This window comes from Mesoplodon densirostris, chromosome 1 (assembly GCF_025265405.1).
Source record: "Mesoplodon densirostris isolate mMesDen1 chromosome 1, mMesDen1 primary haplotype, whole genome shotgun sequence".
In the NCBI taxonomy this organism is placed as follows: Eukaryota; Metazoa; Chordata; class Mammalia; order Artiodactyla; family Ziphiidae; genus Mesoplodon; species Mesoplodon densirostris.
Genome location: NC_082661.1, coordinates 102,972,223 through 102,996,120, shown reverse-complemented (window position 1 = coordinate 102,996,120; position 23,898 = coordinate 102,972,223). Strand labels below are relative to the sequence as shown.

Here is a 23,898-nt window from a genome sequence, read left to right as displayed (position 1 = left end):
CACTCTTGTGATATGTGCCATTTGCACTGAAGTGTTTGTTCTTAAACAAGTTGGATTACTCAGCCTTACAAATAAAAAAGCTACCCTATCAGCTAATTTTAATACTTAGGGTTTTTTCCTGAAAAGTTCTTTAACCTTGAATGTATTTCCAAATGGGTTAGTTTTTGTCTGTTTGATTCTAATGTATTACATACGACCTGGAAGCCAGAGGAAAACAAGAGATTTTTTTTTGTTTTATTTTATGCTCAACCTAGTAACCAAACAAAGAAAATAAACCACAATTTCTTTATGCCAAAGCTGGTTTATTGAACTTCACGAGGGCAAAGTTACAGTGACGCTATTCCATAACAAAATTATTTAACTCTAGTTTAGATTTCATGAGGAAATGTATTAGCAATATACTGTCAATAAAGCATTGTCATTAATAGCTAACTTCATTAGAATCTGGATTAGTTTCCTTTGGTGTTCTCAAATTATGACTTTTCCAAAACATATCTGAGGTTTTCAACTAAAGGTCACAGTTAAAATAAATTCATACAGGAGTTACAAAATGTGTGATTTGTGCTTTAAAAATTAATAATTAGTTGTCTGATAGCCGCCATTTTGTAAGTGATTTCTCAATAGTCCGTGTTTTATAAATATTTTGGAAAATATCTAAAAGCTTTACCCCATTCAACTGATAAGTATGTTCTTTTTAAACATAAAAACATATGTAGTAAAAATTAAAACAATAAATCACTACAAATGGGATACAAATATTTTAAAATTAATAAATATTAAAGTGAAAAAATAAGTCCTTTTACAGAACTTTAAAGGATACTTACTACTAACTTCTTACAAAAAGAAATAAAGTTAAATTACCTTTTTAAAAATATGAGTAATAACAGCACTTAAAAAGAAAATGTGCTTGGAAAGTCTGTAAACTTTCTTCCCCCACTTTAGAAAATGTTTTGATAAGCAATAAACAGATTCCCTTCTTTAAAAAACTGTTACGCCCATGACAATTATAACAGCTGTCACTGTTTTACTATAAAAATGGGTGAAAATCAACACTAATTTAGACAAAGTCAAACCATTTTTAATTCTACCATGATAAGAAAAATGGATTAATCTTCTTAAAAGCAAACAAAGCCAATTTGTTTTTCCTTAAGCTCTAATGTTTAAAACAGAATAATTATTTCCTGTAATTATTACTTTCCATTAGTTCATTTAATAGAATTATCTTGTTTTCATAAGTAAATTAACCAGTTAGGACCACCATCATGATTAAACAAAAAAATCCTAAACTAGTTTACATCACATATTTAATTGGTTTCCCACATTCTGAAAATATTTTAAGTATAATCATCTTTTGGCTTAATTTCCTCTAAAATTATTAAGTTCAGCAATCTTTCAGAATTAGTAAATGTGCACACTTCAGATAAAGTTCATGGCTTACATTCCATTCATGTAATAGCTTCACATGCAAGCTTACTATTTCCTATGTGCAAAGTCTTAAATTCAAAATAAAAGTAGTTAGGGTAAAAAAACTTTTTGAAATATTCTTTCTACCACCAAGGGATAGACTAGATATTTTTCAATATCTAATTTACTTTTTATACTGAGGAGGAGTAGTTTGTTGTGACCATAAAAATTTAAAGATTTAAACAACAGAAGTACTGTAATGTACTATTACAGAAATAAAATGTAGACTCATAGCAATTACAGGTATGCCCTCAGAGTTACAATCCAAATGGAAGATGATTTGCTTATTCAGCCTTTAGGCATTAAATTGATTGGGGGCTGGGCGAGAGCAAGAGATACTATGTCTGACACACAGCTTGACAAAAAGCCAGGAATAGGTCTAGCCAGGAACCATGTTTAGCTATTTTCCCCCAAATTACACCTCCTCAAATCTTTCAATTAGTTTTTCAATGTTTAAAGGTATCAAAATAAAGTATAAAGCACCTTACTATCTGATTTACTTTTGCATATTGTGTAGAATTTAGTAAGAAAACAATTCAAATTACTCTTTTAAAAATAACAATGATTTTTTTTTTTGTAGACCTGATTGATAGTGATTTGAAATATCAAGCATCTACAACTGTTGGAAAGGTCATTCTTTATGGACTGAGAACCAGAAAACATTCCAGGCTCTCTCCTTCCACTGGAACTAAAGTCTTGGCTCTAAAATGTACCAATAATAATGCATTTAAGTACATTAATAATACAAAGAAAGAACTCTAGGGAGAGGCAAATACCAGTTTTTATCCTATTAAGAACACTTCCCATTCAAAGCACATACGAGTAAGTATACTAAACCCTTAATATATTTTTTCAATCCCGGGAATTAGTATTAAACAATCACTGACTCTTAAAGTCCCATCATACTCTTATTTGAAGCCTCCTCATGGGGCTCTCAATGGAAAGATGTTCTGATTCTTCCTAACTCTGCTTCACTTCAACCTCTGAAAACTAACTTTTTCCTTGTGTTGTCGCAGTGACAAACTTGATGAAGTAGATACAAAATACAAAAATAAGCATGACAATGATAAACAGTAAAGTGTCAGGATGCTCCATTATATTTGAGATTAAATTCTATGACTTATCACTGTCATACTTCAAAAGTATTCCTTTAGTCAAAATTAGATTGTACAATAAAGACTGTGATTTAGCACCAGCACGTCACTGCAGGCTTTGGTTCAGGCTTCAGGGTAATTCCGTTATCAGGGGGTTGACTAAGCATTAACGGTTTATGACTCTTCAGCTTATGAGCCAAGGTCATAAATATAGCTTCCACATGGTCATTATCATTGGGGTTTTTAGCAGAGGTTTCAAACAAAGGCATACTGTGCGTGTCAGCAAATTTTTGTGCCAAGTCTGTGGGTACCTGAATGGCACTCCTCAAGTCACATTTATTTCCAACAAGAATCCGTGGTATATCGTTGGCTAGCAAATGCTGTTTGCATTCTTCTATCCAAGATGGCAGGCTATGAAAACTCGCCATGTTGGTCATATCATACACGAAGACAACAGCATGTACATTTCTGTAGTAGTGCTGGACCATGCTCTTTCTGAATCGTTCTTGTCCTGCTGTGTCCCATAACTGGATCTGAAAGTGGGGGGAAAAAAAGAGGAAAACTGAAAGTTGCATTCCAATTATACATACAGAAAATTTTAACCACCTTTGCATGGTCTTTCCTACTTCTTCACTTATATTACTTTGCTCCCTTCCATGATGCCTTTTCAGTGTTATTTAAGTGATCCAAATGTCATGATACTAGTCTAGTTACCTCACCATTAATGCAAGTGTCAGAACAAAGACTTCAATTTAGCACTTTAATTTCAGTAAATCAAGTTTGTTTAGAAAAATTATACCTCAAAAATTGATTTTAAAACGCTAAGAGAAACAGATACCAGGTTTTTTGTTTTTTTTGTTTTTTTTTCCGGTACACGGGCCTCTCACTGTTGTGGCCTCTCCCATTGAGGAGCACAGGCTCCAGACGCGCAGGCTCAGCGGTCATGGCTCACGGGCCTAGCCGCTCCGTGGCATATGGGATCTTCCCGGACCGGGGCACAAACCCGTGTCCCCTGCATCGGCAGGTGGACGCTCAACCACTGTGCCACCAGGGAAGCCCAGATACCAGGTTTTAACAAACATGTAAAGTATCTAATTCCTGCAAATTTGGTTACAATATGCCCTTCCCTACATTTCACTCATCTAATTTAAAATAGTAGACTTAGGGTCTCCCTGGTGGCGCAAGTGGTTGAGAGTCCGCCTGCCGATGCAGGGGATACGGGTTCGTGCCCCGGTCTGGGAGGATCCCATATGCCGCGGAGCGGCTGGGCCCGTGAGCCATGGCCGCTGAGCCTGCGCGTCCGGAGCCTGTGCGTCCGGAGCCTGTGCTCCGCAACGGGGGAGGCCACAACAGTGAGAGGCCCGCATACCGCAAAAAAAAAAAAAAAAAAAAAAAAAAAATAAAATAAAATAAAATAGTAGACTTAGGATAGATGTGAAAAGTCATGAGATCTAGCCCCCAAATCTATCTATCTATCTATCTATCTATCTATCTATCTATCTATCTATCTATCTATATACACATCCCATAAAATCCAGGCCCCTTTGAAAAAAATATATATGAAATCACTTATCTATCCTAAACATCTCTACCAATAAAAATATTCCAATATCTCCTAATGGAAATATGGGGGAGTTGGGGAAAATGATATCTGAAACTAAATACAGGACTTCCCTGGTGGCGAAGTGGTTAAGAATCCACCTGCCGGACTTCCCTGGTGGCGCAGTGGTTGAGAGTCCGCCTGCCGATGCAGGGGACATGGGTTCGTGCCCCGGTCCAGGAAGATCCCACATGCCAAGGAGCGGCTGGACCCGTGAGCCATGGCCGCTGAGCCTGTGCGTCTGGAGCCTGTGCTCCACAACGAGAGAGGCCACAACAGTGAGAGGCCTGCGTACCGCAAAAAAAAAAAAAAAAAAATGAATCCACCTGCCAATGCAGGGGACACGGGTTCCAGCCCCTGTCCGGGAAGATTCCACATGCCGCGGAGCAACTAAGCCCGTGTGCCACAACTACTGAGCCTGAACTCTAGCGCCCAGGAGCCACAACTACTGAAGCCCGCGTGCCTAGAGCTCGTGCTCTGCAACGAGAGAAGCCACCGCAATGAGAAGCCCGTGCACCGCAACGAAGAGTAGCCCGCACTCGCCGCAACTAGAGAAAGCCCGCGTGCAACAACGAAGACCCAACGCAGCCAAAAATAAATAAATAAATAAGTTAATTTATTAATAGGTAAATAAATAAAGCTAAATACAAGTCATGTGTTATGATTCGCTTAAAACACTGAATTTATCCTGCCTTTGTTTGGTTCCTAAAAAAAGTTAAATGATGAGGGTACTGGTCACAATGGAAAAGACTAGAGGCAGATTTGCTTAGATAGCCTAAACTGGTGATTTCTCTAGAGCAATACCGAAGGAGAGGGAAATTGAGGGGAGACTGTAGATGACACCCAGAATAAGTAGGATGTAAGACAGGAAGCACTGAGAACACGGCGGCATATGGTACGTGCTCAATTAAGATGTAATGAATGAATAAATATATTTAAAACTGTGATTAGAGATGGAGATATTGATCACCACTCTCTCATGCTACCTTAGTTTTTAGCAGTTCTAATTTTTTTCATCTTTTTTGGTGGTAGCTCTTTTTAGTCCAAATTTCTCCATCTTTGAAATATTCTCCCTTTCTTCCAAATTAACATAAATCTAACTTTGTTCCAGGTGGAAATATAAAATACTATACAGGCATATCCTGGAGATATTGCAGGTTTGGTTCCAGACCATTGAAATAAAGCAAATATCACAATAAATTGAGTCACATGAATTTTTTGGTTTCCCACTGCATATAAAAGTTATGTTTACACTATATGGTAGTTTATTAAGTGTGTAATGGTATTTATCTAAAAAAAACAGAGTACACACCTTAATTTAAAAATGATTTATTGCTAAAGAATGCTCACCATCATCTGACAAGTCAGCGTTGCCACAAAACTTCAATTTGTAAAAAATGCACCATCTGCAAGTGTAGTAAAACAAGATATGCCCGTAGGAACTTGATTTCTCAGGCTCCCTAGGAACTAGGAGGACAAGTGACACAGTTCTGGCTAATAATTTGTAAATAGTTTTTTCAGTGGGGGTCTCTAGAAAAATAAACTGATTTGTGATTTTTTAAAAAAATGACAGCATTTGGCACATGCCTTTTGCACTTCTCTCGCCACACCCGTTCTGCCTGGAATGGAATATCATGCTGGGAGGCTCAGCAGCCATTTTATAAGCATGAAGAAGAAAGCCACACACAAGAATGACAGAGCAGAAGTCTAGCATAAATAGAATACAGCTGACAGCGTACTATCATACAGACTGCTGCCCCGGTCTCCTTATTACATGAGAAAAATAAAACCTTACACGGTTAAATCACCATAGTTGAATTTCTCTTACATGTAGCTGAGTGCTATCCTAAAATTATTTGCTATGTACACTGTTTAAAACCTTTACCGCTTACAGTCACATTTACTCAGGAAAGTACAGGTTCTGCCTTGATGCGCTCCTAGAGACCACTTCACAAAGTACTTTGTTAAAAAATACCCACTTTGTGATGTAAGCAACACAGTTGACAGATGGGCCATAAAGACTCAGTATCATATAAATCAGAGGTAGAAGCAAACAGTTGTCAGCAAACTAAGAACTGATAACATCTAAGACTAAATTATTTAAATCAACAAAAATTTATTAAATACCTACTGTGTATCCACCCGTAGGTTACTTACACCACTAGGCCTTTGCTTCCTCAACAGTAAAAGTAAAATTTAGTTTCAGACCCTATAAAATAAGCATTCATAGACTAGCTACACTAACTATGCAAAGAACTAATAAAGTAAATTATAATTTTTTAAAAATACAACTTTCCTTTTTAAGAAAAATACTTTTTTTTAATCCCAATTAACATGTTAAGAATAAAAACAGCATTCAACTAAAGCTGTTTCAAGCTATAGATGTCAGAATTTATTACAAAGCTACACTGTGTACTATCAGCGTAAGATTAGAAATACAGATCAGTGGAACAGAACTTAGAGTCCAGAAATAAATCCATATTATCTATGGTCAACTGATTTTCTACAAGAGTGCCAGGACAATTCAGTGAGGGAAAGCACAGACATTTCAATGAATGGTGCTGGGACAATATGCAAAAAATGAAGTTGGACCCCCTACCTCACACCACATACAAAAATTTATTCAAAATGGATGAAAGATCTAAATTTAAAACCATAACAATCTTAGAAGAAAACATAGGGGTAAATATTTGTGACCTTGGATTAGGCAACGGTTTCTTAGCTATGACACCTAAAGCAGAACCAACAACAACAAAAAAATAGATAAACTAGACTTCATCTAAATTAAAAATGTTTGTGCTTCAAAGGACATTATCATGAAAGTGAAAAGACAACTCAAAGAATGGGAGAAAATATCTGTAAATAATACATGTGTTAGGGGTCTAGTATTCAAAATATTTAAGACCTCTTACAACTCAATAATAAAAAGACACATAACCCAATTAAAAAATCGGCAAAGGATGTGAATAGATGTTTCTCCAAAGAAAATATACAAATGTTCAGTAAGTACATGAAAAGCTGCTCAACATCATTAGCCATCAAACAAATGCAAATGGATAACAAGTGTTTGCAGAAATGTGGAAAAGTGGAACTCTCATACGTTGCTGACGGGGATGTAAGTGCAGCCACTTTGGAAAAGTTTGGCAGTTCCTCAGAAAGTTAAACAGAATTTTATTTAGCCATAAAAAGGAATGAAGGGACTTCCCTGGCGGTCCAGTGGCTGAGACTTCGCCTTCCAATGCAGGGGGTGTGGGTTTGATCCCTGGTTGGGGAGCTAAGATCCCACATGCCTCGTGACCAAAAAACCAAAAAACGTAAAACAGAAGCAATATTGTAACAAATTCAATAAAGACCTTAAAAAAAAAAAGAGAATGAAGTACTGACACATGCTACAACATGGATGAGCCTCCAAAATGTGCTGAGAAGAAACCAGATACAAAAGGTCACATTTCTATGGTTCCACTTATATGAAATATCCAAAATAGACAAACCCATAAAGACAGAATATAGACTGGTAGTTGCCAGAGGCTGGGGAATGGGGAGAAACTTTAATGTGTGAGGGATCTTACTTGGAGTGATGGCAATATTTTGAAACTAGATAAAGGTGGTGGTTGTACAACGTTATGAATGCACTGAATGGCTCACTTTAAAATAGTTACTTTGATGCTATTTGAATTTCACTTCAACAAATCAGGGAAAAAAAAGAGAGGGAGAGAGACAGTTGCCATATGACCCAGCAATTCCACTCCTAGGTGTATATCCAAGAGAACCGAAAAGATATGTTCACACAAAAACTTGCACACAAATGTTCATGGAAGCATTATTCGTAATAGTTAAAAGGTGGAAACAACCCAAATATCCACCAACTTATGAATGGATAAATAAAATGTATGTCCATATAATGGAACATTATTCAGCCATAATAAGGAACGAAGTACTGACACATGCTACAACATGGATGAATCTTGAAAACATTATACTGAGCGAAAGAAGCCAAGACACAAAAGGCCATACATTGTAAGATTCCATGTATATGAAATGTCCACTATAAGGAAAGTCCCTCAAGACAGTAAGTAGATTAGTGGTTGCCAGGGTCTGAGGGAACTGGAGGAATGGGGAGTGATTGATCATGGGTATAGGGTTTCTTTCTGGGGTGATGAAACGTTCTGGAGTTAGACAGTGATGATGTTACACAGGCTTGTGAATATACTAAAAAACACTGAATTGTGTATTTTCAAATCTTAAATATCTCAGTTTTTTAGAATGAAAAAACAAAACCCACTTCAAACTGTATCTTTAACATTCAGAAGGAGATTTTGGGAATAATTTGGATGACCTACATAAAAGCTGTCCAAAGAAATTGGAACTGATCTTTTCCCTTTTAGTAACATTCTTGCAGCTCAGGTATTCAAAAATCATTTCATCGATGGATACAAAATGAACCTATATACAAAACAGAAATAGAGTCACAGATGACAGATGTATTATAGAAAACAAACTTTGGTTACTAAGGAGGAAAGTGGGGGGCAGGGGGGAGGGATAAATTGGGAGATATGGACTGAAACAGACACACTACTATATATAAAATATAACTAATAAGAACCTACTGTATAGCACAGGGAACTCTACTCAGTGCTCTGGAATGACCTATATGGGAGTAGAATCTAAAAAAGAGTGGATACATGTATAATAGATTCACTTTGCTGTACAGCAGAAACTAACACAACATTGTAAATCAACCATACGCCAATAAAAATTAATTTTAAAAAATCATTTCATCAATGAAGAATGATTTATGTTTTAAGCAGAGTATATTTTTAAGTTAAAATAATAATAAAAAGCACACAAAAAGGAAATATACCAAAACATTAACAATGGTTGTCTTTAAGGCAATTTCCCCCTTTATTTCTACTTTTCTGTTTTCCACAACAAACATACATTTGTTCTATTTGTTTTAACAAACTAAAGTTTAAAAAAAAAATTATGCAGAATTTAGACCTGCCTCAAAGAACCGTAGAAGTCCTCAATAAATGTAAGTGGTGATGATTAGGATGTTTATCCCTAAGAAAACCACTTGCTTGTTTTAGGCTAGGATTGACTCAATGATACCCCTCTTCCCATCAGTCCTGCTCAAAACATTCTAATCATATCAAGACTTCCAGGAAACAAGAAGTCGTAAATAATAACTCTGCACACTTTATTGGAGAACCATAAAAGAAAATACTATGTTAAGTGAGGCACTTACAAAGAAGTACAGCTGTCTCTCAGTATCCATGGGGGATTGGTTCCAGCACCCCCCAAATACCAAAATCCACGGATGCTCAAGTCCTTTACATAAAATGGTGTAGTGCTGGCATTTAACCTACACACATCCGTATACTCTAAGTCATCTCTAAATTACTTATAATACCTAATGCAAAGTAAATGCTATGTAAATACTTGCCAGCAATGGGCAAATTCAAGGTTTGCTTTCTGGAACTTTCCGGAATTTTTTTTCCTCAAATATCTCCCCATGGATATGGAGGGCCGAGTGCATCTAAAAGGAAGCTTCAAAATTTCACTCACCAAACTGCTAGAACCAGTGAAGGCATAGGACACAGACACACTGTTATGCTGCCTGCTGCCTTTCAGGTCTGCACAGGACACTGAGGTGAGGGCAAGCAGGCTTCGGAAGGAGCAGTGAGAGACCCGGCAAAGGACAGGACAACTAATAAAAACTGTCAGCCACAGAAGGCTAGAGAAAACTTTGACTGAAAGAGAGAGACACATATAGATACCCAGTGGGGAACAAACCTCACGATAACCTAGAAAAATCTTGAGCTTTAGCTATGAGTGGAGTGGTTCACAATGCTTAAAAAGAAAAACGACACTCTGGAACCTAAGGAAGTGACATGCTTTTGTCCCAGGAAATGTTAAGTTAGGAAATATTTTCAAAGCAATTTTTCCCAATTTAAACTTAATATCTTAAGAAAGAAAATGGCTCATAGGTGCTTCTACAAGATATTACTCCCATTTTAAACATTATAAAGATAACATAAAATATACGTTAATAATATTTCATGAATCTCTACTTTAAATTCCAATATCAAGTTCCAACAAAAATGACAACCTAATTGCTAAATACTATGGGCAGATTCTTTTTTTTTTAAATGTCTATTCAATGCTTTGCCCAGTTTTAATTATTTGTCTTTTTATTATTGATAAAGTGCGTGTGTGTGCGTGTGCACGTACACATATAGATTCTGGACAATAGACCCTTGTCAGGTATATGATTTGTAAATATTTGCTCCCATTCTGTAGGTTTTCCTCTTATTTTCTTTTTAAAAAAAAATAAATTTATTTATTTATTTTTGGCTGCATTGGGTCTTCGTTGCTGTGCGCAAGCTTTCTCTAGTTGCGGTGAGCGGCGGCTACTCTTCGTTGCAGTGTGCAGGCTTCTCACTGCGGCGGCGACTTCTCTTGTTGCGGAGCACGGGCTCTAGGCGTGCGGGCTTCAGTAGTTGTGGCACACAGTCTCAGTAGGTGTGGCTCGGGGGCTTAGTTAGTCCACGGCATGTGGGATCTTCCCAGACCAGGGATCGAACCCGTGTCCCCTGCATTGGCAGGCAGATTCTTAACCACTGCACCACCAGGGAAGTCCGAAAGAGCAGATTCTTACTGTTCATGAAAGCTCTTTTTAGTAGTTTTTTGACCAAAATGAGAAATGACCTGGCTAAATTGATTTAATGCTTTTTCTGCTTGACTGAAAAGGATAAAGTATTAGCCCAGATGACCTTTCTTTGTTTGATCAACTATCAAATTTCCTCCTCCCCTGTTCTTTCAAAGAACACGTTTTTATTATTTTTTGCTTCTAAGCAGCCTATATAAAAGATCATCTGGTAATTACATAAAAGCTTCTATTAACAACTTGATGATGTAAATCAACATCATAAGGAGTGTAAGTAACATTTCAAGAGAACTCTTTCTGCTTTGGGTATACAGAGTAGAAATATGTACATCTGATGTATAGATCCAAATGGCAAATTTTTAAATTTATTTTAAATTTTAGGGGTTTTTAGCTTCCCTAACAAAGAGAAGTAACCAATTTTGTGTGACTATTTGAAAGGAATACTTGAAAGGAAGAATTTAATTATAGCCTAATGAAAGGGATAGGAAGAGAGTAAGCAGGGAGAGAAAGGAAGCAAGAGCTGGGAGCCCTGGGTTGTACATTCCAGCACCGCCACCTCCACATCACCACCACAGTTTAGGGATGGGCATGTGTCACAGTCCCCAGTCAGAACCACGGAGTCTCCATTTCAGGACTGGTGTTGGGACTGGCAGAAAGAGAACTTCACTTCTGGGTTTCCAGTTATGTGAAACAAAAAAATTTCATTTTGCTTTGTTACTTTGAGTACAGAGTCCTGACACAGACTCTAAAGCAAAAGATCTTGATTACTGATTAAAGATTCCTGGAAAGTAAATAATTCTATCACATCTCACCACCTGAGTACACACACCAATGTTGCCACCTTCAAAGACGAGGTACAAGAATCACAGGCTTCTGAAATCAGGCTGGAAGAAGAATGGGACTCCGGCCTGGTTCCAGGGATCCTTCAGGTAGTAGAATGGCTTGGGTCTGTGAAAATGTACATTGCTTGTACCATACAGGCCTCACCAAACCACTGCAATACAGAATCTCTGTCAGACTAGACCCAAATATCCTAAAGTTTTCTGAGCTAAGGAGTCACAAATTAAGATTCTTTTTAGGGTACCCCAACTGTTAATACTCTCATTCTCTGAATTCCAATGCAAATCAAATCAAGAGGACCAATTTGGTATCTCCCTAACCACCATCACCACGTTTTAAGATGAATTATCAATTTAATTCTAGTAAGGTAAGGTATGAGATGATGTCTTATAAAATATGCTTTGACTTATAAACATTAGATTACTTTTAATAAAGATCAAGACAGAACAATGGAGAAGCGTAAATAATCTGATTTATATTTGGCTTCAGCATTCATTGCATATCATCTTCATCACGCTATGAAACAAAGCTCCACTCCCTATGCATATTAACTAAATCGGGCATTTTGTTCTCATCTATCTATGCTCTCCAGCTTCAACTTCATATTCATGATTATCTCCTCCAATTCCACACTTCTAGCTGCGAATGTGACATTTCCATTTGAGTATACCACCATCTCAACAAAGAAATGACTATGAAAAAACTTTTTACGGAGCCTCTCAAAATTCAGTATTCTATATTGTACTTCTCACCTCCACTAAAGGCATACCTACCTCCAGTCAACCAGACCCACACCCTCAGCCATCTGAGTCCTCTTCCTTCTCATCACCAAAAGCCAGTTACTGAAGCCTTTTGGCTTTATCATCAAAATGCCTCTCTTACCGCCTCTTTCTTTCATTAGCTTCCCTTATCACGCCGAGTTGGATTTCCAGAGCAGCCTACCAACTGATCTGCTGCCACCAAGTAGGCAGCACTTATCCAAGTCCTGCATAGTTTAGAAACTGAGCCAGACACTGGAAGACGTCTACGGGGTTATCAGACACGCGCCCTGTCCTGAGCAAGGCTGCGTAAGACCTAATAAAAGAGGTGGATGGGGCTTCCCTGGTGGCGCGGTGGTTGAGAGTCCGCCTGCCGATGCAGGGGGCACGGGTTTGTGCCCCGGTCCGGGAAGATCCCACATGCCAAGGAGCGGCTGGGCCCGTGAGCTATGGCCGCTGAGCCTGCGCGTCCGGAGCCTGTGCTCCACAACGGGAGAGGCCACGACAGTGAGAGGCCCTCGTACAGCAAAAACAAAACAAACAAACAAAAAAAAGAGGTGGATGCATATGTAGCACAATGAGGAAAGAGAGAGAGTTTAAAGGTGCAGGTAAGGTGCTAAAGGAAGCTGATAGAAGGAAGAAATAGAATTGAGAATGAGAGGCAGGGAGATTCCAAATACAGACACACTGAGTTGAATAAGGAAGAATTACATGTGGTGAAATATGGGAAGGGGGGATATTCCAGGCAAATAGTGGGAAATATAAGAGGAAAACATAGGGATCAGGAAATAATTGGCTACTTGAAGGAAATTAATGGGGAAAAAATGTTAAGTTAGAAAAGAAGTCTGGAGCAAGAGAAGGCAGGCCTTGTGTTAATTTAAAAAGTTGGAACTTTACAAAATAATGGAGAATTACTCAGAGCATCTGAGGCAGGGGAGATTACTCTCCCCAAAGTGATACACTCAGCTGGCATTTTGGCAACAATGTTCAAAACAGACTGAGGATTGGGGTTGGGTGAAGTTGAGCTGCTGCAACAGAGCAGAGCCTAGAAAAGATGAACTAGGATTCCGAAGGAAGGGTGAATGAGAGAAATCATCCAGGTAGAAAACTAAGTGGATTTAGGGAGCAAAGGAGAGAGGCGAGGCCTCTGGGATGAGGGTAACATCAGGACCACCTAGGTCACGTCGAGGAGAAACAGGAGAGGCAGTTTTTTTTTTTTTTTTTTTTTTTTTTTGCAGTACGCGGGCCTCCCACTGTTGTGGCCTCTCCCGTTGCGGAGCACAGGCTCCGGACGCACAGGCTCAGCGGCCATGGCTCACGGGCCCAGCCGCTCTGCGGCATGTGGGATCTTCCCGGACCGGGGCACGAACCCGTGTCCCCTGCATCAGCAGGTGGACTTCCAACTACTGCGCCACCAGGGAAGCCCAGGAGAGGCAGATTTGACAGGGACGATGAACTCACGTCGGAATTTTGAGGGGAGGGAGGGATTATCCAAATAGCCATGTCTACAAAACAATAGGAAACGCAGAATGACAGATGAGGAGAGAGGTCTGGGCCAAACAAAGATTTGGAAGTTATCCTCATAGAAGTGACAGGCGAAGTCAAGAGACTTCTAAAGGAGAGGATGTAGATAGTAAAAACAGGTCACGGGGCAGATCGAGTCTCTCTCAGGATTCATCCTCAATCGCTGCCACATTTATCTTCCTAGAACACTTGGACTTTTTGCCACACATACAAAATCAAGCTACATCCTGTTTTCCAAACTCTTCAGAAACGTTGCTACCAAAACCTTCGCAGTCTTCTCACTTGCCACTTTCTCACGGGAACCTTTAATCCTGCAGGAGCATCCTGCTGACGTTCCCCATCAAAATCTCCAAGTGAGAACGATCCTTCCACCAACATTCAAACCGATAACTTGGCACTCACCTACTGCCTGGTTCTGCTAGTCATCTTTTTAGGTATATAAATCTTAACCCTATCTAGGACAGCAAATCATCTACGAAGTATATCAGAGTCAGCAAACTTTTTCTGTGTATCTTAGGCTTTGCAGGCCTAACAGTCTCTATCACAACCACTGCTCAACTCTGCCATTGTTGTGCAAAAGCAAGCACAATATGTAAACAAATGAGCCTAGCTGTGTTTCAATACAACTTTATTTAGGGACACTGAAATTTAAGTTTCATAAAATTTTCACTTGTCATGAAATCTTATTCCTTCGATTTTTTCCCCCCTACCATTTAAAAAATGTAAATATTGGGACTTCCCTGGTGGTCCAGTGGCTAAGACTCCGTGCTCCCAATGCAGGGGGCCTGGGTTCGATCCCTGGTCAGGGAACTAGATCCCGAATGCCACAACTAAGAGTTCTGAGGCCGCAACTAAAAGCTCCTCCCGCATGCCGCAACTAGAAGATCCCACGTGCTGCAACTAAGACCTGCTGCAGCCAAATAAATAAAAATATTTTTTTAATGTAAAAATCATTCTTAGCTTGCAGGCCATATAAAAACAGGCAGCGGTGCATAGATGGTTACTGGACTTATTGTGGTGATCATTTCATAATGTATGCAAATATCAAATCACTATGTAGTACACCTGAAACTAACATAATATTGTACGTCAACCATATTTCAACTTAAAAAAACTAACAAAAACAAATTAAAAAAACAGGCAGCAGACCGTATTTAGCCCTCAAGCATGGTTTGCTGATTCCTGCACTGAATCATAATTCTTTTTGCCTAACAAAATGTCTTCTTTCCAACAATCTCATTAAATGTTTGACTGACCAATGGGGCAAGAAGTCCTGGTTGTTTTCCTTTAGTTAATATTAACATGGGAAAGTTTCATATCACTACAAATAATAAGTAAGCTATCTCAAAGTTCAAATAGGAACTGATGATCCCTAGTTGAAAAAGAGATTAAATCCAACACTAGGCTTTAATGATTCTGTTGGTGTCTGCCATCGTCACACGCTGATACTAAAGGAGTATGGCTATGAGGATACACATACAAGGAAGGAGCATAAGGATTAGAGTCTCAATTTAAAAATCAAATGTATTTTTATTTCAGGAATTAATTTTATAATTTTTTATTTAACTTCCAAAATTCTACAAACAAGATTTTACTCTTTCAATTATACATATATAGTACTCAGGACAGACTAATGAATATAGAGTTAATTACATTTCGTAAAACATTTTAAGTGATTCTGAAATAGCACTGCTGTAAGACATGCTCTCTGAAAAATTTCCAGGCCACAAAACATTTAACACAATATCTCACTTTTATCAAACAAATAAAAATAATGTCTAGAATATCATTTTATTAGTAAAGTAACATAGAGCTTTCCGGCTTTCACTTTAAGATGAAAAATTAGAAGAAATGTCATTTCAGGTTAAGCTTATAATTTTCCAAAGAAATAATATGAACATTTCAGCAGCACTTAAGATATATTATAGGTTAACAAAAAAGAAGTAGCAGCAACACATGGAATAAAGCTCTTCTATATCACTTCAGGGTTTGTTTTTTTCTTTTTTAAGACACCAAAAAAAACCTTAAAAATTTTTTCCAAAATAGCCATGTCTTTTTCTACTACAGAAATCTCTGAACATTTCTGTAATCTTTTCAACCTCAATAAAAATCTCTCTCAAGTCTTACAGTTGGAGATACAAGTCAATGGATAAGGCCTTAGGAAGAATAAAAAGAGGGCGTTCCCTGGCGGTCCAGTGGTTAGGAAGGACTCGGTGCTTTCACTGCTGTGGCCCGGGTTCAACCCCTGGTCAGGGAACCCCGTAAGCGGGGAGGGGAGGGGAGGGGAGGGAAGGGAGAAAGAAAAGAAAAGAAAAGAAAAGGAAGAAAGAAAGAAAGAAACTCAGTGTCCCTATCAACTAGGATATCAACTAAGGGACCCTATCAACGTATCAGGTTAAGCTAAAGCTCAGGAAGAACAATCCCAGAGAAAAATGTTTTCTCCTTGCTCCTCTCAACCAGAAGGATAAATTCTGTGCTCCCAGCTTCATCACATCTGTGGTTCTGGTTTACTTATCACTGCCAGCACTAATCCCAGTAGCCAAGCCTTCGATGTTACGCACTGGACATATTTTATATTTAATATGCTGTAAGTATCTCTTAAATTTGCACCTGATTCATCTGTGATCTTAAAGTATAAATGGCAACCCGGAGGCAGATAAAGGGCCACTGAACCCCAACTCCTCCCCTGCCTCCATCCCCTCTATTTTGTTATTATCCTGCTTCCATGTGAGGGGAATTTCTCTTCCCTTCAGCTGTGTGCCTATGCCCTACTCTATCTCTGTTTCACTCTCTGGTTGTGCAGCTGCAGAATTGATGGTGCCAAAGAGAAAAAGTGATGTTAAACCACCAGGGAGGAAGAATCTTCTTAAGATTACCAACTATGGAGCCAGGTGCCTTATATATGTTCTCATCTATCCCTCGTATTAGCCTGATGTGGTACTATTATCCCAATTTTTCAGATGAGAAAATAGTCTCCAAAAGATTAAGGAAACTGCCTAACGACTGGAGTAACCAACCACCCCAGTTTGCCTGAGACTGAGGGGGTTCTTGGGAATGTGGGACTTCAGTTTTAAAATTGGGACAGTTTTGGGCAAAGCTGATCATCTACTAAGGACACACAGCCCTTTCATAGGTTCGGATTTGAGCCAGGTCAGTTGGGCGCCAAAGCCCATGCACTTTTTCTCAGAACTCCTTCTTCTAACAAACAAACTCCCTCTCAAACCTCAGAAAGAAGTCCCACTACTTTCCTCCCTGAAAGGTTCCTTGGCCTAACTTAATTCTGATGGAAAAGAGCCTCTTATTCTACTCTTTCTTTGCAATGTATACAAATCTTTCTTAACTCACTAACACGGTGCACCCAAAGGACCAGCACTCACAGCTTGAATGGGACAATGAAAAATTAAAGTGAAGATTAAAAAGCAAAAGGGCCTACAGAAGACTGATGTCTTTTCAACTCTATTTCTCCTTTACTATCATTAGCAGTAAAACCCCTTTGGGGGTGGGAAGGTGAGGCAGTGGTTAGGCAACTAAAAAATAAATTGTTTGTGCCTCAAGGATGTGAGGATGGGAATGAAGTGAGGCTATTTTTTCCCCATGGGGGACTAAGGTAAAGATGAACATCCTAATTTAAAGTGAAAAAATAAATGCAGTATAAGGAAGGCAGAGCAGGTCCTCGGGCCCACGTGTTTTAAGCGACGGTATCAGCAGGTAGCTGAGGGGTTAGTGGTGGCTCAGACTCAAGAAGTGTGTCTAAGGATTACATCATCAGGAGGCCTCAGCCCTGTCACTGATCCTTATTCTCCAATGTCCCCATTGCAACCCCTCAGAACCCCAGGCTTGGTCTTGGGCTTACCAGCTTCTCCATTGTTACTGTGTCTCCAGTCTCGGGAACCAATAAGAAGAAGACTTGAAAGCGGGTGGCACTGAGAATGTGCTCTGGCAACCCAAGTAGGAACCAAGTACAAATTACAGAATGTTTCTGCAGGAAAAGATTCTTCTCAACAACTCAGTGTCATACCAAAACTACTGTAACAAAGCTGTATGCAAAAGATCTAAGTACTTCCTCAAAGGCAAAGGGGCTTTACTTCCACAGTACCTAGGGCAGTGCTAAAATGAATGTTTAACAAATAGTATTTCCTAAATGAAATTCCCACGCTTGAGAAATGTCACTGTCTTTCCTTCGGTCTTACTTCACTAACTCCCAGCACGTGAGACACAGCCCATGAGTCAGTGGATACACCCTACACTCTGGCTACTCAATGTATGGTCCACAGACTAGCTGCATCTGCATCACCTGAGACATGACCGAATTAGAATTTGTATTTACTTAAAAAAAATCCCCAGGCAAATCTCATGCACATCAAAGTTGGAGAAGCACTGCCTTAGAAGTTTGCTATATACAAATCCTTTCAATCCCCAACTCCCATCTCCACACCAGCGTTTGAAAAGATGGAGCGCACGCCCCGCACCGGGCCAGCAATTAACCCACGGAGCGGTTGGGACCCTTGTCATCCCTGGGACAACCTTCCTCCTTGACAGTCTGCCATCCACTCACGATCCGCTCACCTTGATACGCTCCCCATCAATCTCCACCGCTCGTTCTCGGAAATCCACCCCGATAGTAGCCTCGGTGCGGTCGGGGAAGCGGCCGGCGCAGAAGCGGTAGGTCAGGCACGTCTTGCCCACATTGGAGTCGCCAATCACGATGATCTTGAAGATGCGGGAGCGAGCCGGAGGCAGAAACCCTGAGGCCCCTGACATCGCACCGCTGGATGAGAAGCTCGCCTCGAGCGACGACTCCATCTCCGAAGCCATTCTCCTGCCCCGCCCCAAACCGAGGCGGAGGAAAGGAGACGCAGAGAGGCTGGGAGATTACGCCACCGTCAGCGAGCTCGCCCAGTCCGCGGGCTCCGTAGCTCAACGTCCCGGGAGCCACCGCCCTCCGGGCCGCCAGCGCGCGTGCGCACCTTCCCGTCCCACCCCGCCCCGCGCAGGTGTGGCGTCCCCCCAGACCAGCCTCGCCGACCCTACCGCCCGGCCCGCGGCGCTACCCCGGCGTCACTCAGGCCTGCGCCGTCTACCTGGGAAGGGACGGGGCCTGTCGGGGGCTTGACGGTGGCGCGGAAGGCCAGCTGCCGAGAGGCCGAGCAGAGCGCCCCAAGCCCGGCACCCTGGCTGGCCCGGCCCCGCCACGTCCAAGGTTCCCGCCCCCCGGAGGAAGCCGCGCGAGCACTCTGGGGGCGGGGAGAGAAAGACTGCTGAAGGGAAGGAGGTGCCACCAGGCACTCTCTCGCGAGAGGGCCGAAGAGCCGTTTCGGCGGGGGCGTGTGCCTGCTGAAGACGTGTAAGGTCTCCGGAAGCTTCGGCGTCACGTTCGGCGCTCTCACCGACGTATCGGTGGGGCTTCCCCGGAGCTGGAGGTGGAGGCGGGTTCCCTTGGCTTGCAGCTGTGGGCGGGCTGCTCTCCCTGCCTCCTCCGGGCTCTCGGGACCGCGGGCGTTGGGACAGTGACAGGGGCTGGGGAGGTGGAGGGCTGGGGGGTGCGAGGCTCCGCCGGAGGCCCGCCGGGCGCGGGAAGCCGTTAGAAGCGAGCGCCGGGCCGCGCGGAGCTTGAGTCTTGGCAGGAGCATGGCTGTCAGTGAGCAGGCGGGAGTTGGAGGCCGCCCGCCGCCTCCGCGCGGAGGCTTTCGTTAGGCGCGGGGCACCGGCCCAAGAGGTAGAGCAGGTGGACCCTTCGGCGGCGTTGAACCCGGGAGCTGGTACTAGACGGCCTCTCTGGTGAGAGTAAAACCCACTGTGCCCTAGTTGTGTCTTCGTGCCTGGGTGACGGTAGCGGAGCCATTAAATATTACAGAGCGCACACAGAAGTTCTCTAGATCCATATATCCGAGGAAAATGGTAATAGGCGAGACTACCCAGCATTAAAGAAGAGTCTCTGGATCACTGAGACTCTTCTGAGGAAAACGTACCATACATTAAGTCATAGAAAAGGTCCAAAATGTGCAATCATATCGCTTTTTGTGAGAAGTGGTGTTTTGCAATGCCAAGACTGGGGTTTGGGGGTGTTTTGTTTTTTCTGTTTGAGCACATAGTTATGCCGTTTGGAAATTCAGGGACTGTGAAGAGGAGGACAGGCATGCCTTAAATAGAATGAGGGCAACAGTAGAGCACTGAAAGTACTAGGGAAGGAGATAGACTGCTTATTTCTTAAATTTATTTATTTATTTATTTATTTTTGGCTGCATTGGGTCTTCGTTGTTGGGTCTTCGTTGCCGTACGCGGGCTTCTCATTGCGATGGCTTCTCCTGTTGCAGAGCACGGGCTTTAGGCGCGCGGGTTTCAGTAGTTGTGGCATGTGGGCTCAGTAGTTGTGGCTCCCGGGCTCTAGAGCGCAGGCTCAGTAGCTGTGGCGCACGGGCTTAGTTGCTCTGCGGCATGTGGGATCTTCCCGGACCAGGGCTCGAACCTGTGTCCCCTGCATTGGCAGGCAGATTCTTAACCACTGTGCCCTGAGGGAAGCCCCTAAGCTGCTTATTTCAATAGATAAAATGAAAATGTGGTCAGAGAGAATTTGTGGTAGAACCTGAGCATGCCGAGTTGCCAGGAATTTGCAAAAGTCTTTAATATACAGTAATTTCCACTGCGATAGAAAAACTTTGTACAGTTACTGATATACCAACTTATGTTAGCCAGGGGGCAAAAGTTTAGACAGCTGGTTGAATGTGTTTGCCAATTATATTTATTCAGTTTCCTGTTACAAAACCAGAACATGGCCTGGAAAATCCTCATTGTTTACCTGTGACATTATTTCCGTGAAGAGTAATCATCCCAGAAGCTATTAGAGGTCCTTGGAATATATTCATCTGACCTATTCTACCTATCCCATTTAAAGGATAGCATCTGAAGATTTAATAACAAAAAGCAGTTGAAGCATTTCAAGCTGGATAATCAGGTAATTTCTAAGGATGGTGAATAAAAGCATCAATGTCTCTGCATCCCAAGACCCTTGCTCTCTCTTTGTTGTATTCTGGCTTTTTTGGTTTAGCTCGTGCTAAATTGCATTAGAAATTCTTTTTCTTGTCTATTTATCCGATCCTTTTCATATTTCACATCCTAGCTCAAAAGTCTCATCTCTGTGAAGCTTTTCCTGCTTACTTCAGCTCAGAATGTTCTTGATTTATTCTAAATCTAATACGCTTTTTGGGGTATTGCTCATTGGGCTTTGGAATACTGTGTTTGCTGTTTAAGTTTCATGGTTATGTGCTGTGCCTTCCAACTAGATTGTCAACTCTTGACTACTGACTGAGAGCTCATTGTTACTCAGCAAATGATGAATAAATGAGTGAGAAATTTCTTGTGTAAGCATTGTCAATTTGAACCCTTTGCCAGTTATACACAGTTCAGCACCACTTAGTTGGAAAAATCATTGTAGACACTTGACATTGTTATGAAGAGTTTTATATTTTCAATCTGCAGTTTGAGAGGCTACATATGTGACTAAAGTGTATGTCACTCTTCTTAATTGAATAACTCCAGAACCTCCAGGTTTGATGCTTGAAGGAGAGTCTACTGTTGGGAAGAGTGGACAGATTATACAGCCCTGTTTTCTGAGAATTCACTTTGTTCTTGGAGTTTTTCACTGCTTGCTGCCACTACTGCTTGGCCTCAAAGTATAAGCATGTTAACCCTTTCTTTCCTTAATACTTTACTTCAAAGCTGAGGAGAGACTGAATTTGGATCCTTTAGCAGTACAACTGGAATATTATACATAGTTTAGGGTAAGATGGGTATTTAAAAGTATTTTTCTAATAGAAAAAACTGAATGGATATTAAAAACATAAAATAAGGGTAATCTGGGCCTCCCTGGTGGCGCAGTGGTTGAGAGTCCGCCTGCCGATGCAGGGGATACGGGTTCGTGCCCCGATCTGGGAGGATCCCATATGCCGCGGAGCGGCTGGGCCCGTGAGCCATGGCCGCTGGGCCTGCGCATCCGGAGCCTGTGCTCCGCAACGGGAGAGGCCACGACAGTGAGAGGCCCGCATACCGCAAAAAGAAAAAAAAAAAAAAATAAGGGTAATCTTATGTACAAAATATAACTACTCATGTTCAACTTTTGTTTACTACAGCGATGCCACCTCCCTGTAGCAAAGGCCATTTTTTAACTGGTCTTACCAAGGACTAGCTCCTAGACAACTTCACTCTTTAAGTTCTGGCCTGAGCACAGAGGACAAGAGAGTTCACTTGCTTGCCTATATAAGCGTTTCTCAACCTTGGCACTACTAACATTTTGAGCCAGATAATTCTTTTTTTTTAATTTAAGTATTGTTGATTTACATTATTATGTTAGTTGCAGGTGTATAGCATAGTGATTCAGTATTTTTGCAGATTGAACTCCATTATAGGTTATTACAAGGTGATGGCTATAATTCCCTGTGCTATATAGTATATCCCTCTTGCTTATCTATTTTATACACAGTAGTTTGTTAATCCATACCTCTAATTTCTCCCTCTCCCTTTTGGTATCCACAGGTTTGTTTTCTATATCTGTGAGTCTCTTTCTGTTTTGGATATACATTCATTTGTATTAATTTTTAGATTCCACATATAAGTGATATCATACAGTATTTGTCTTTTTTTGTAAGCCAGACACGTAATTCTTTGTTGTGGGCAGCAGCTGTGCTGTGCATTGTAAGATATTTAGTAGCATACTTGGCTTCTACCCACAACCTGCCAGCAGTACTCCATCCCTAGTTGTAACAACCCAAACCATCTCTAAACATGCCAAATGCCCCTGGGGGGTAAAATTATGTCCCCTCCCCCCTTTCATTGAGAATCACTGGCCTATAAAAGGGCTCTTCTGACAATTCTGGTTTCCTGTCCATCCCATTTGACAGCAGGAATCATCTCTCCCTTAAAGACAGAACTCGAGTTCCCCAGAGAAGAACAGCTTTGGTCTTGTTGGCCTCCACCAGGTTACCATATCACTGGTTAATGGTAACCCCAAATATCTTATGAGAGATACTACATTATAAATAACAAGGACTTTAATTTTAGTACCTAAACAGCAAATTACCATCAACATTTTATAGGTAAGTTTACTGAGTTTCAGAATTCTTCAAGTCATATCTTCATAAGTAGGGTCATTGAGGATTTATGAAAGTTAACTATGTATTCTGTATATAGCACTGTGCTAGTGATTGGGGCAGGGGAGAAACTTCAAAAATTCTAGATGTGTTCAAGTGTGGAGGCAGACTAGGAGCTAGGAGGGAAGGCCTTGTAGTGGACAGTAAAGATGAGTGTGCCTCTGGTAGTGGCATTCTAGATAATAAACTCAAATTATTAGTAAGCAAGACTTACAAATATTTGATATATGTGCAAAGTGCAGTCACAGTGGCCTCTGTGGTTTCCTTTCTTACAAATATTTGATATATGTGCAAAGTGCAGTCACAGTGGCCTCTGTGGTTTCCTTTCTCATTCTCTTTCTCCTTCTCCCTCCTCACCTTTAGATTTGATTATATAGCATTCCCAGTATTTGACATATCAAAGGCAGGCTACAGACAGTAATTTTGAAGAGGATCTAAAGTAGGAGATTTAAATATTAAACTTTCTAACTTGCAGGTAGAGAAGGTACTTTTTTAATGTGCATGTTTATAAAAATTTATTTTTAAAATAAATGCACAGAAGAATCTCAATTTAAGTTATACTCTCTGATACCAGAGCAATGAAAACATAATCTTTTTTTTTTTTAAGGAAAAGGATGAAAGAAAATCCATCTACTGTACATGGAAGCTAAGAGGAAAATATCTTATATAATTCTCATTCAAGGAGAAAATCACAGTTGCTGATTTACAAAGTATTTAGAATTTAATGACAATGAGAACAATAAAATTGAAACATAAGGATTCAGCTGAAGTAATATATAAAGGAAAATCACAGATCAATATTTTAATA

The 23,898-nt window shown here is 40.7% G+C and overlaps 1 protein-coding gene and 1 long non-coding RNA gene across 4 annotated transcripts; one reads left to right on the top strand and one right to left on the bottom strand.

Moving 5' to 3' along the window:
- Positions 1-289: 289 nt before the first annotated feature.
- Positions 290-19,174, bottom strand: RAB33B (RAB33B, member RAS oncogene family). The gene is made up of 2 exons (XM_060106250.1): positions 18,514-19,174; positions 290-3,091 (listed from the first exon to the last, which is right to left on the bottom strand). Exons 1-2 carry the CDS (start codon positions 18,760-18,762, stop codon positions 2,651-2,653), a joined length of 690 nt encoding a protein of 229 aa, XP_059962233.1. The 5' UTR covers positions 18,763-19,174; the 3' UTR covers positions 290-2,650.
- Positions 18,927-23,898, top strand: LOC132494876 (uncharacterized). 3 transcript variants are annotated; one of them, XR_009533175.1, is made up of 3 exons: positions 18,927-19,344; positions 20,714-20,899; positions 23,698-23,898. It is a non-coding gene; the product is annotated as an uncharacterized LOC132494876 (long non-coding RNA). The 3 variants fall into 3 exon arrangements; XR_009533173.1 differs by having other exon boundaries at positions 18,927-19,367; XR_009533174.1 differs by lacking the exon at positions 18,927-19,344 and adding an exon at positions 19,489-19,725.

Bases quoted from the DNA above. Each gene is read 5' to 3' on its own strand.
- RAB33B (XM_060106250.1), bottom strand. From the start codon at position 18,762: ATGGCTTCGGAGATGGAGTCGTCGCTCGAGGCGAGCTTCTCATCCAGC. The intron at 3,092-18,513 runs GTGAGCGGATCG...CCCCACTTTCAG, and splicing joins TTGATGGGGAGCGTATCAAG to ATCCAGTTATGGGACACAGC.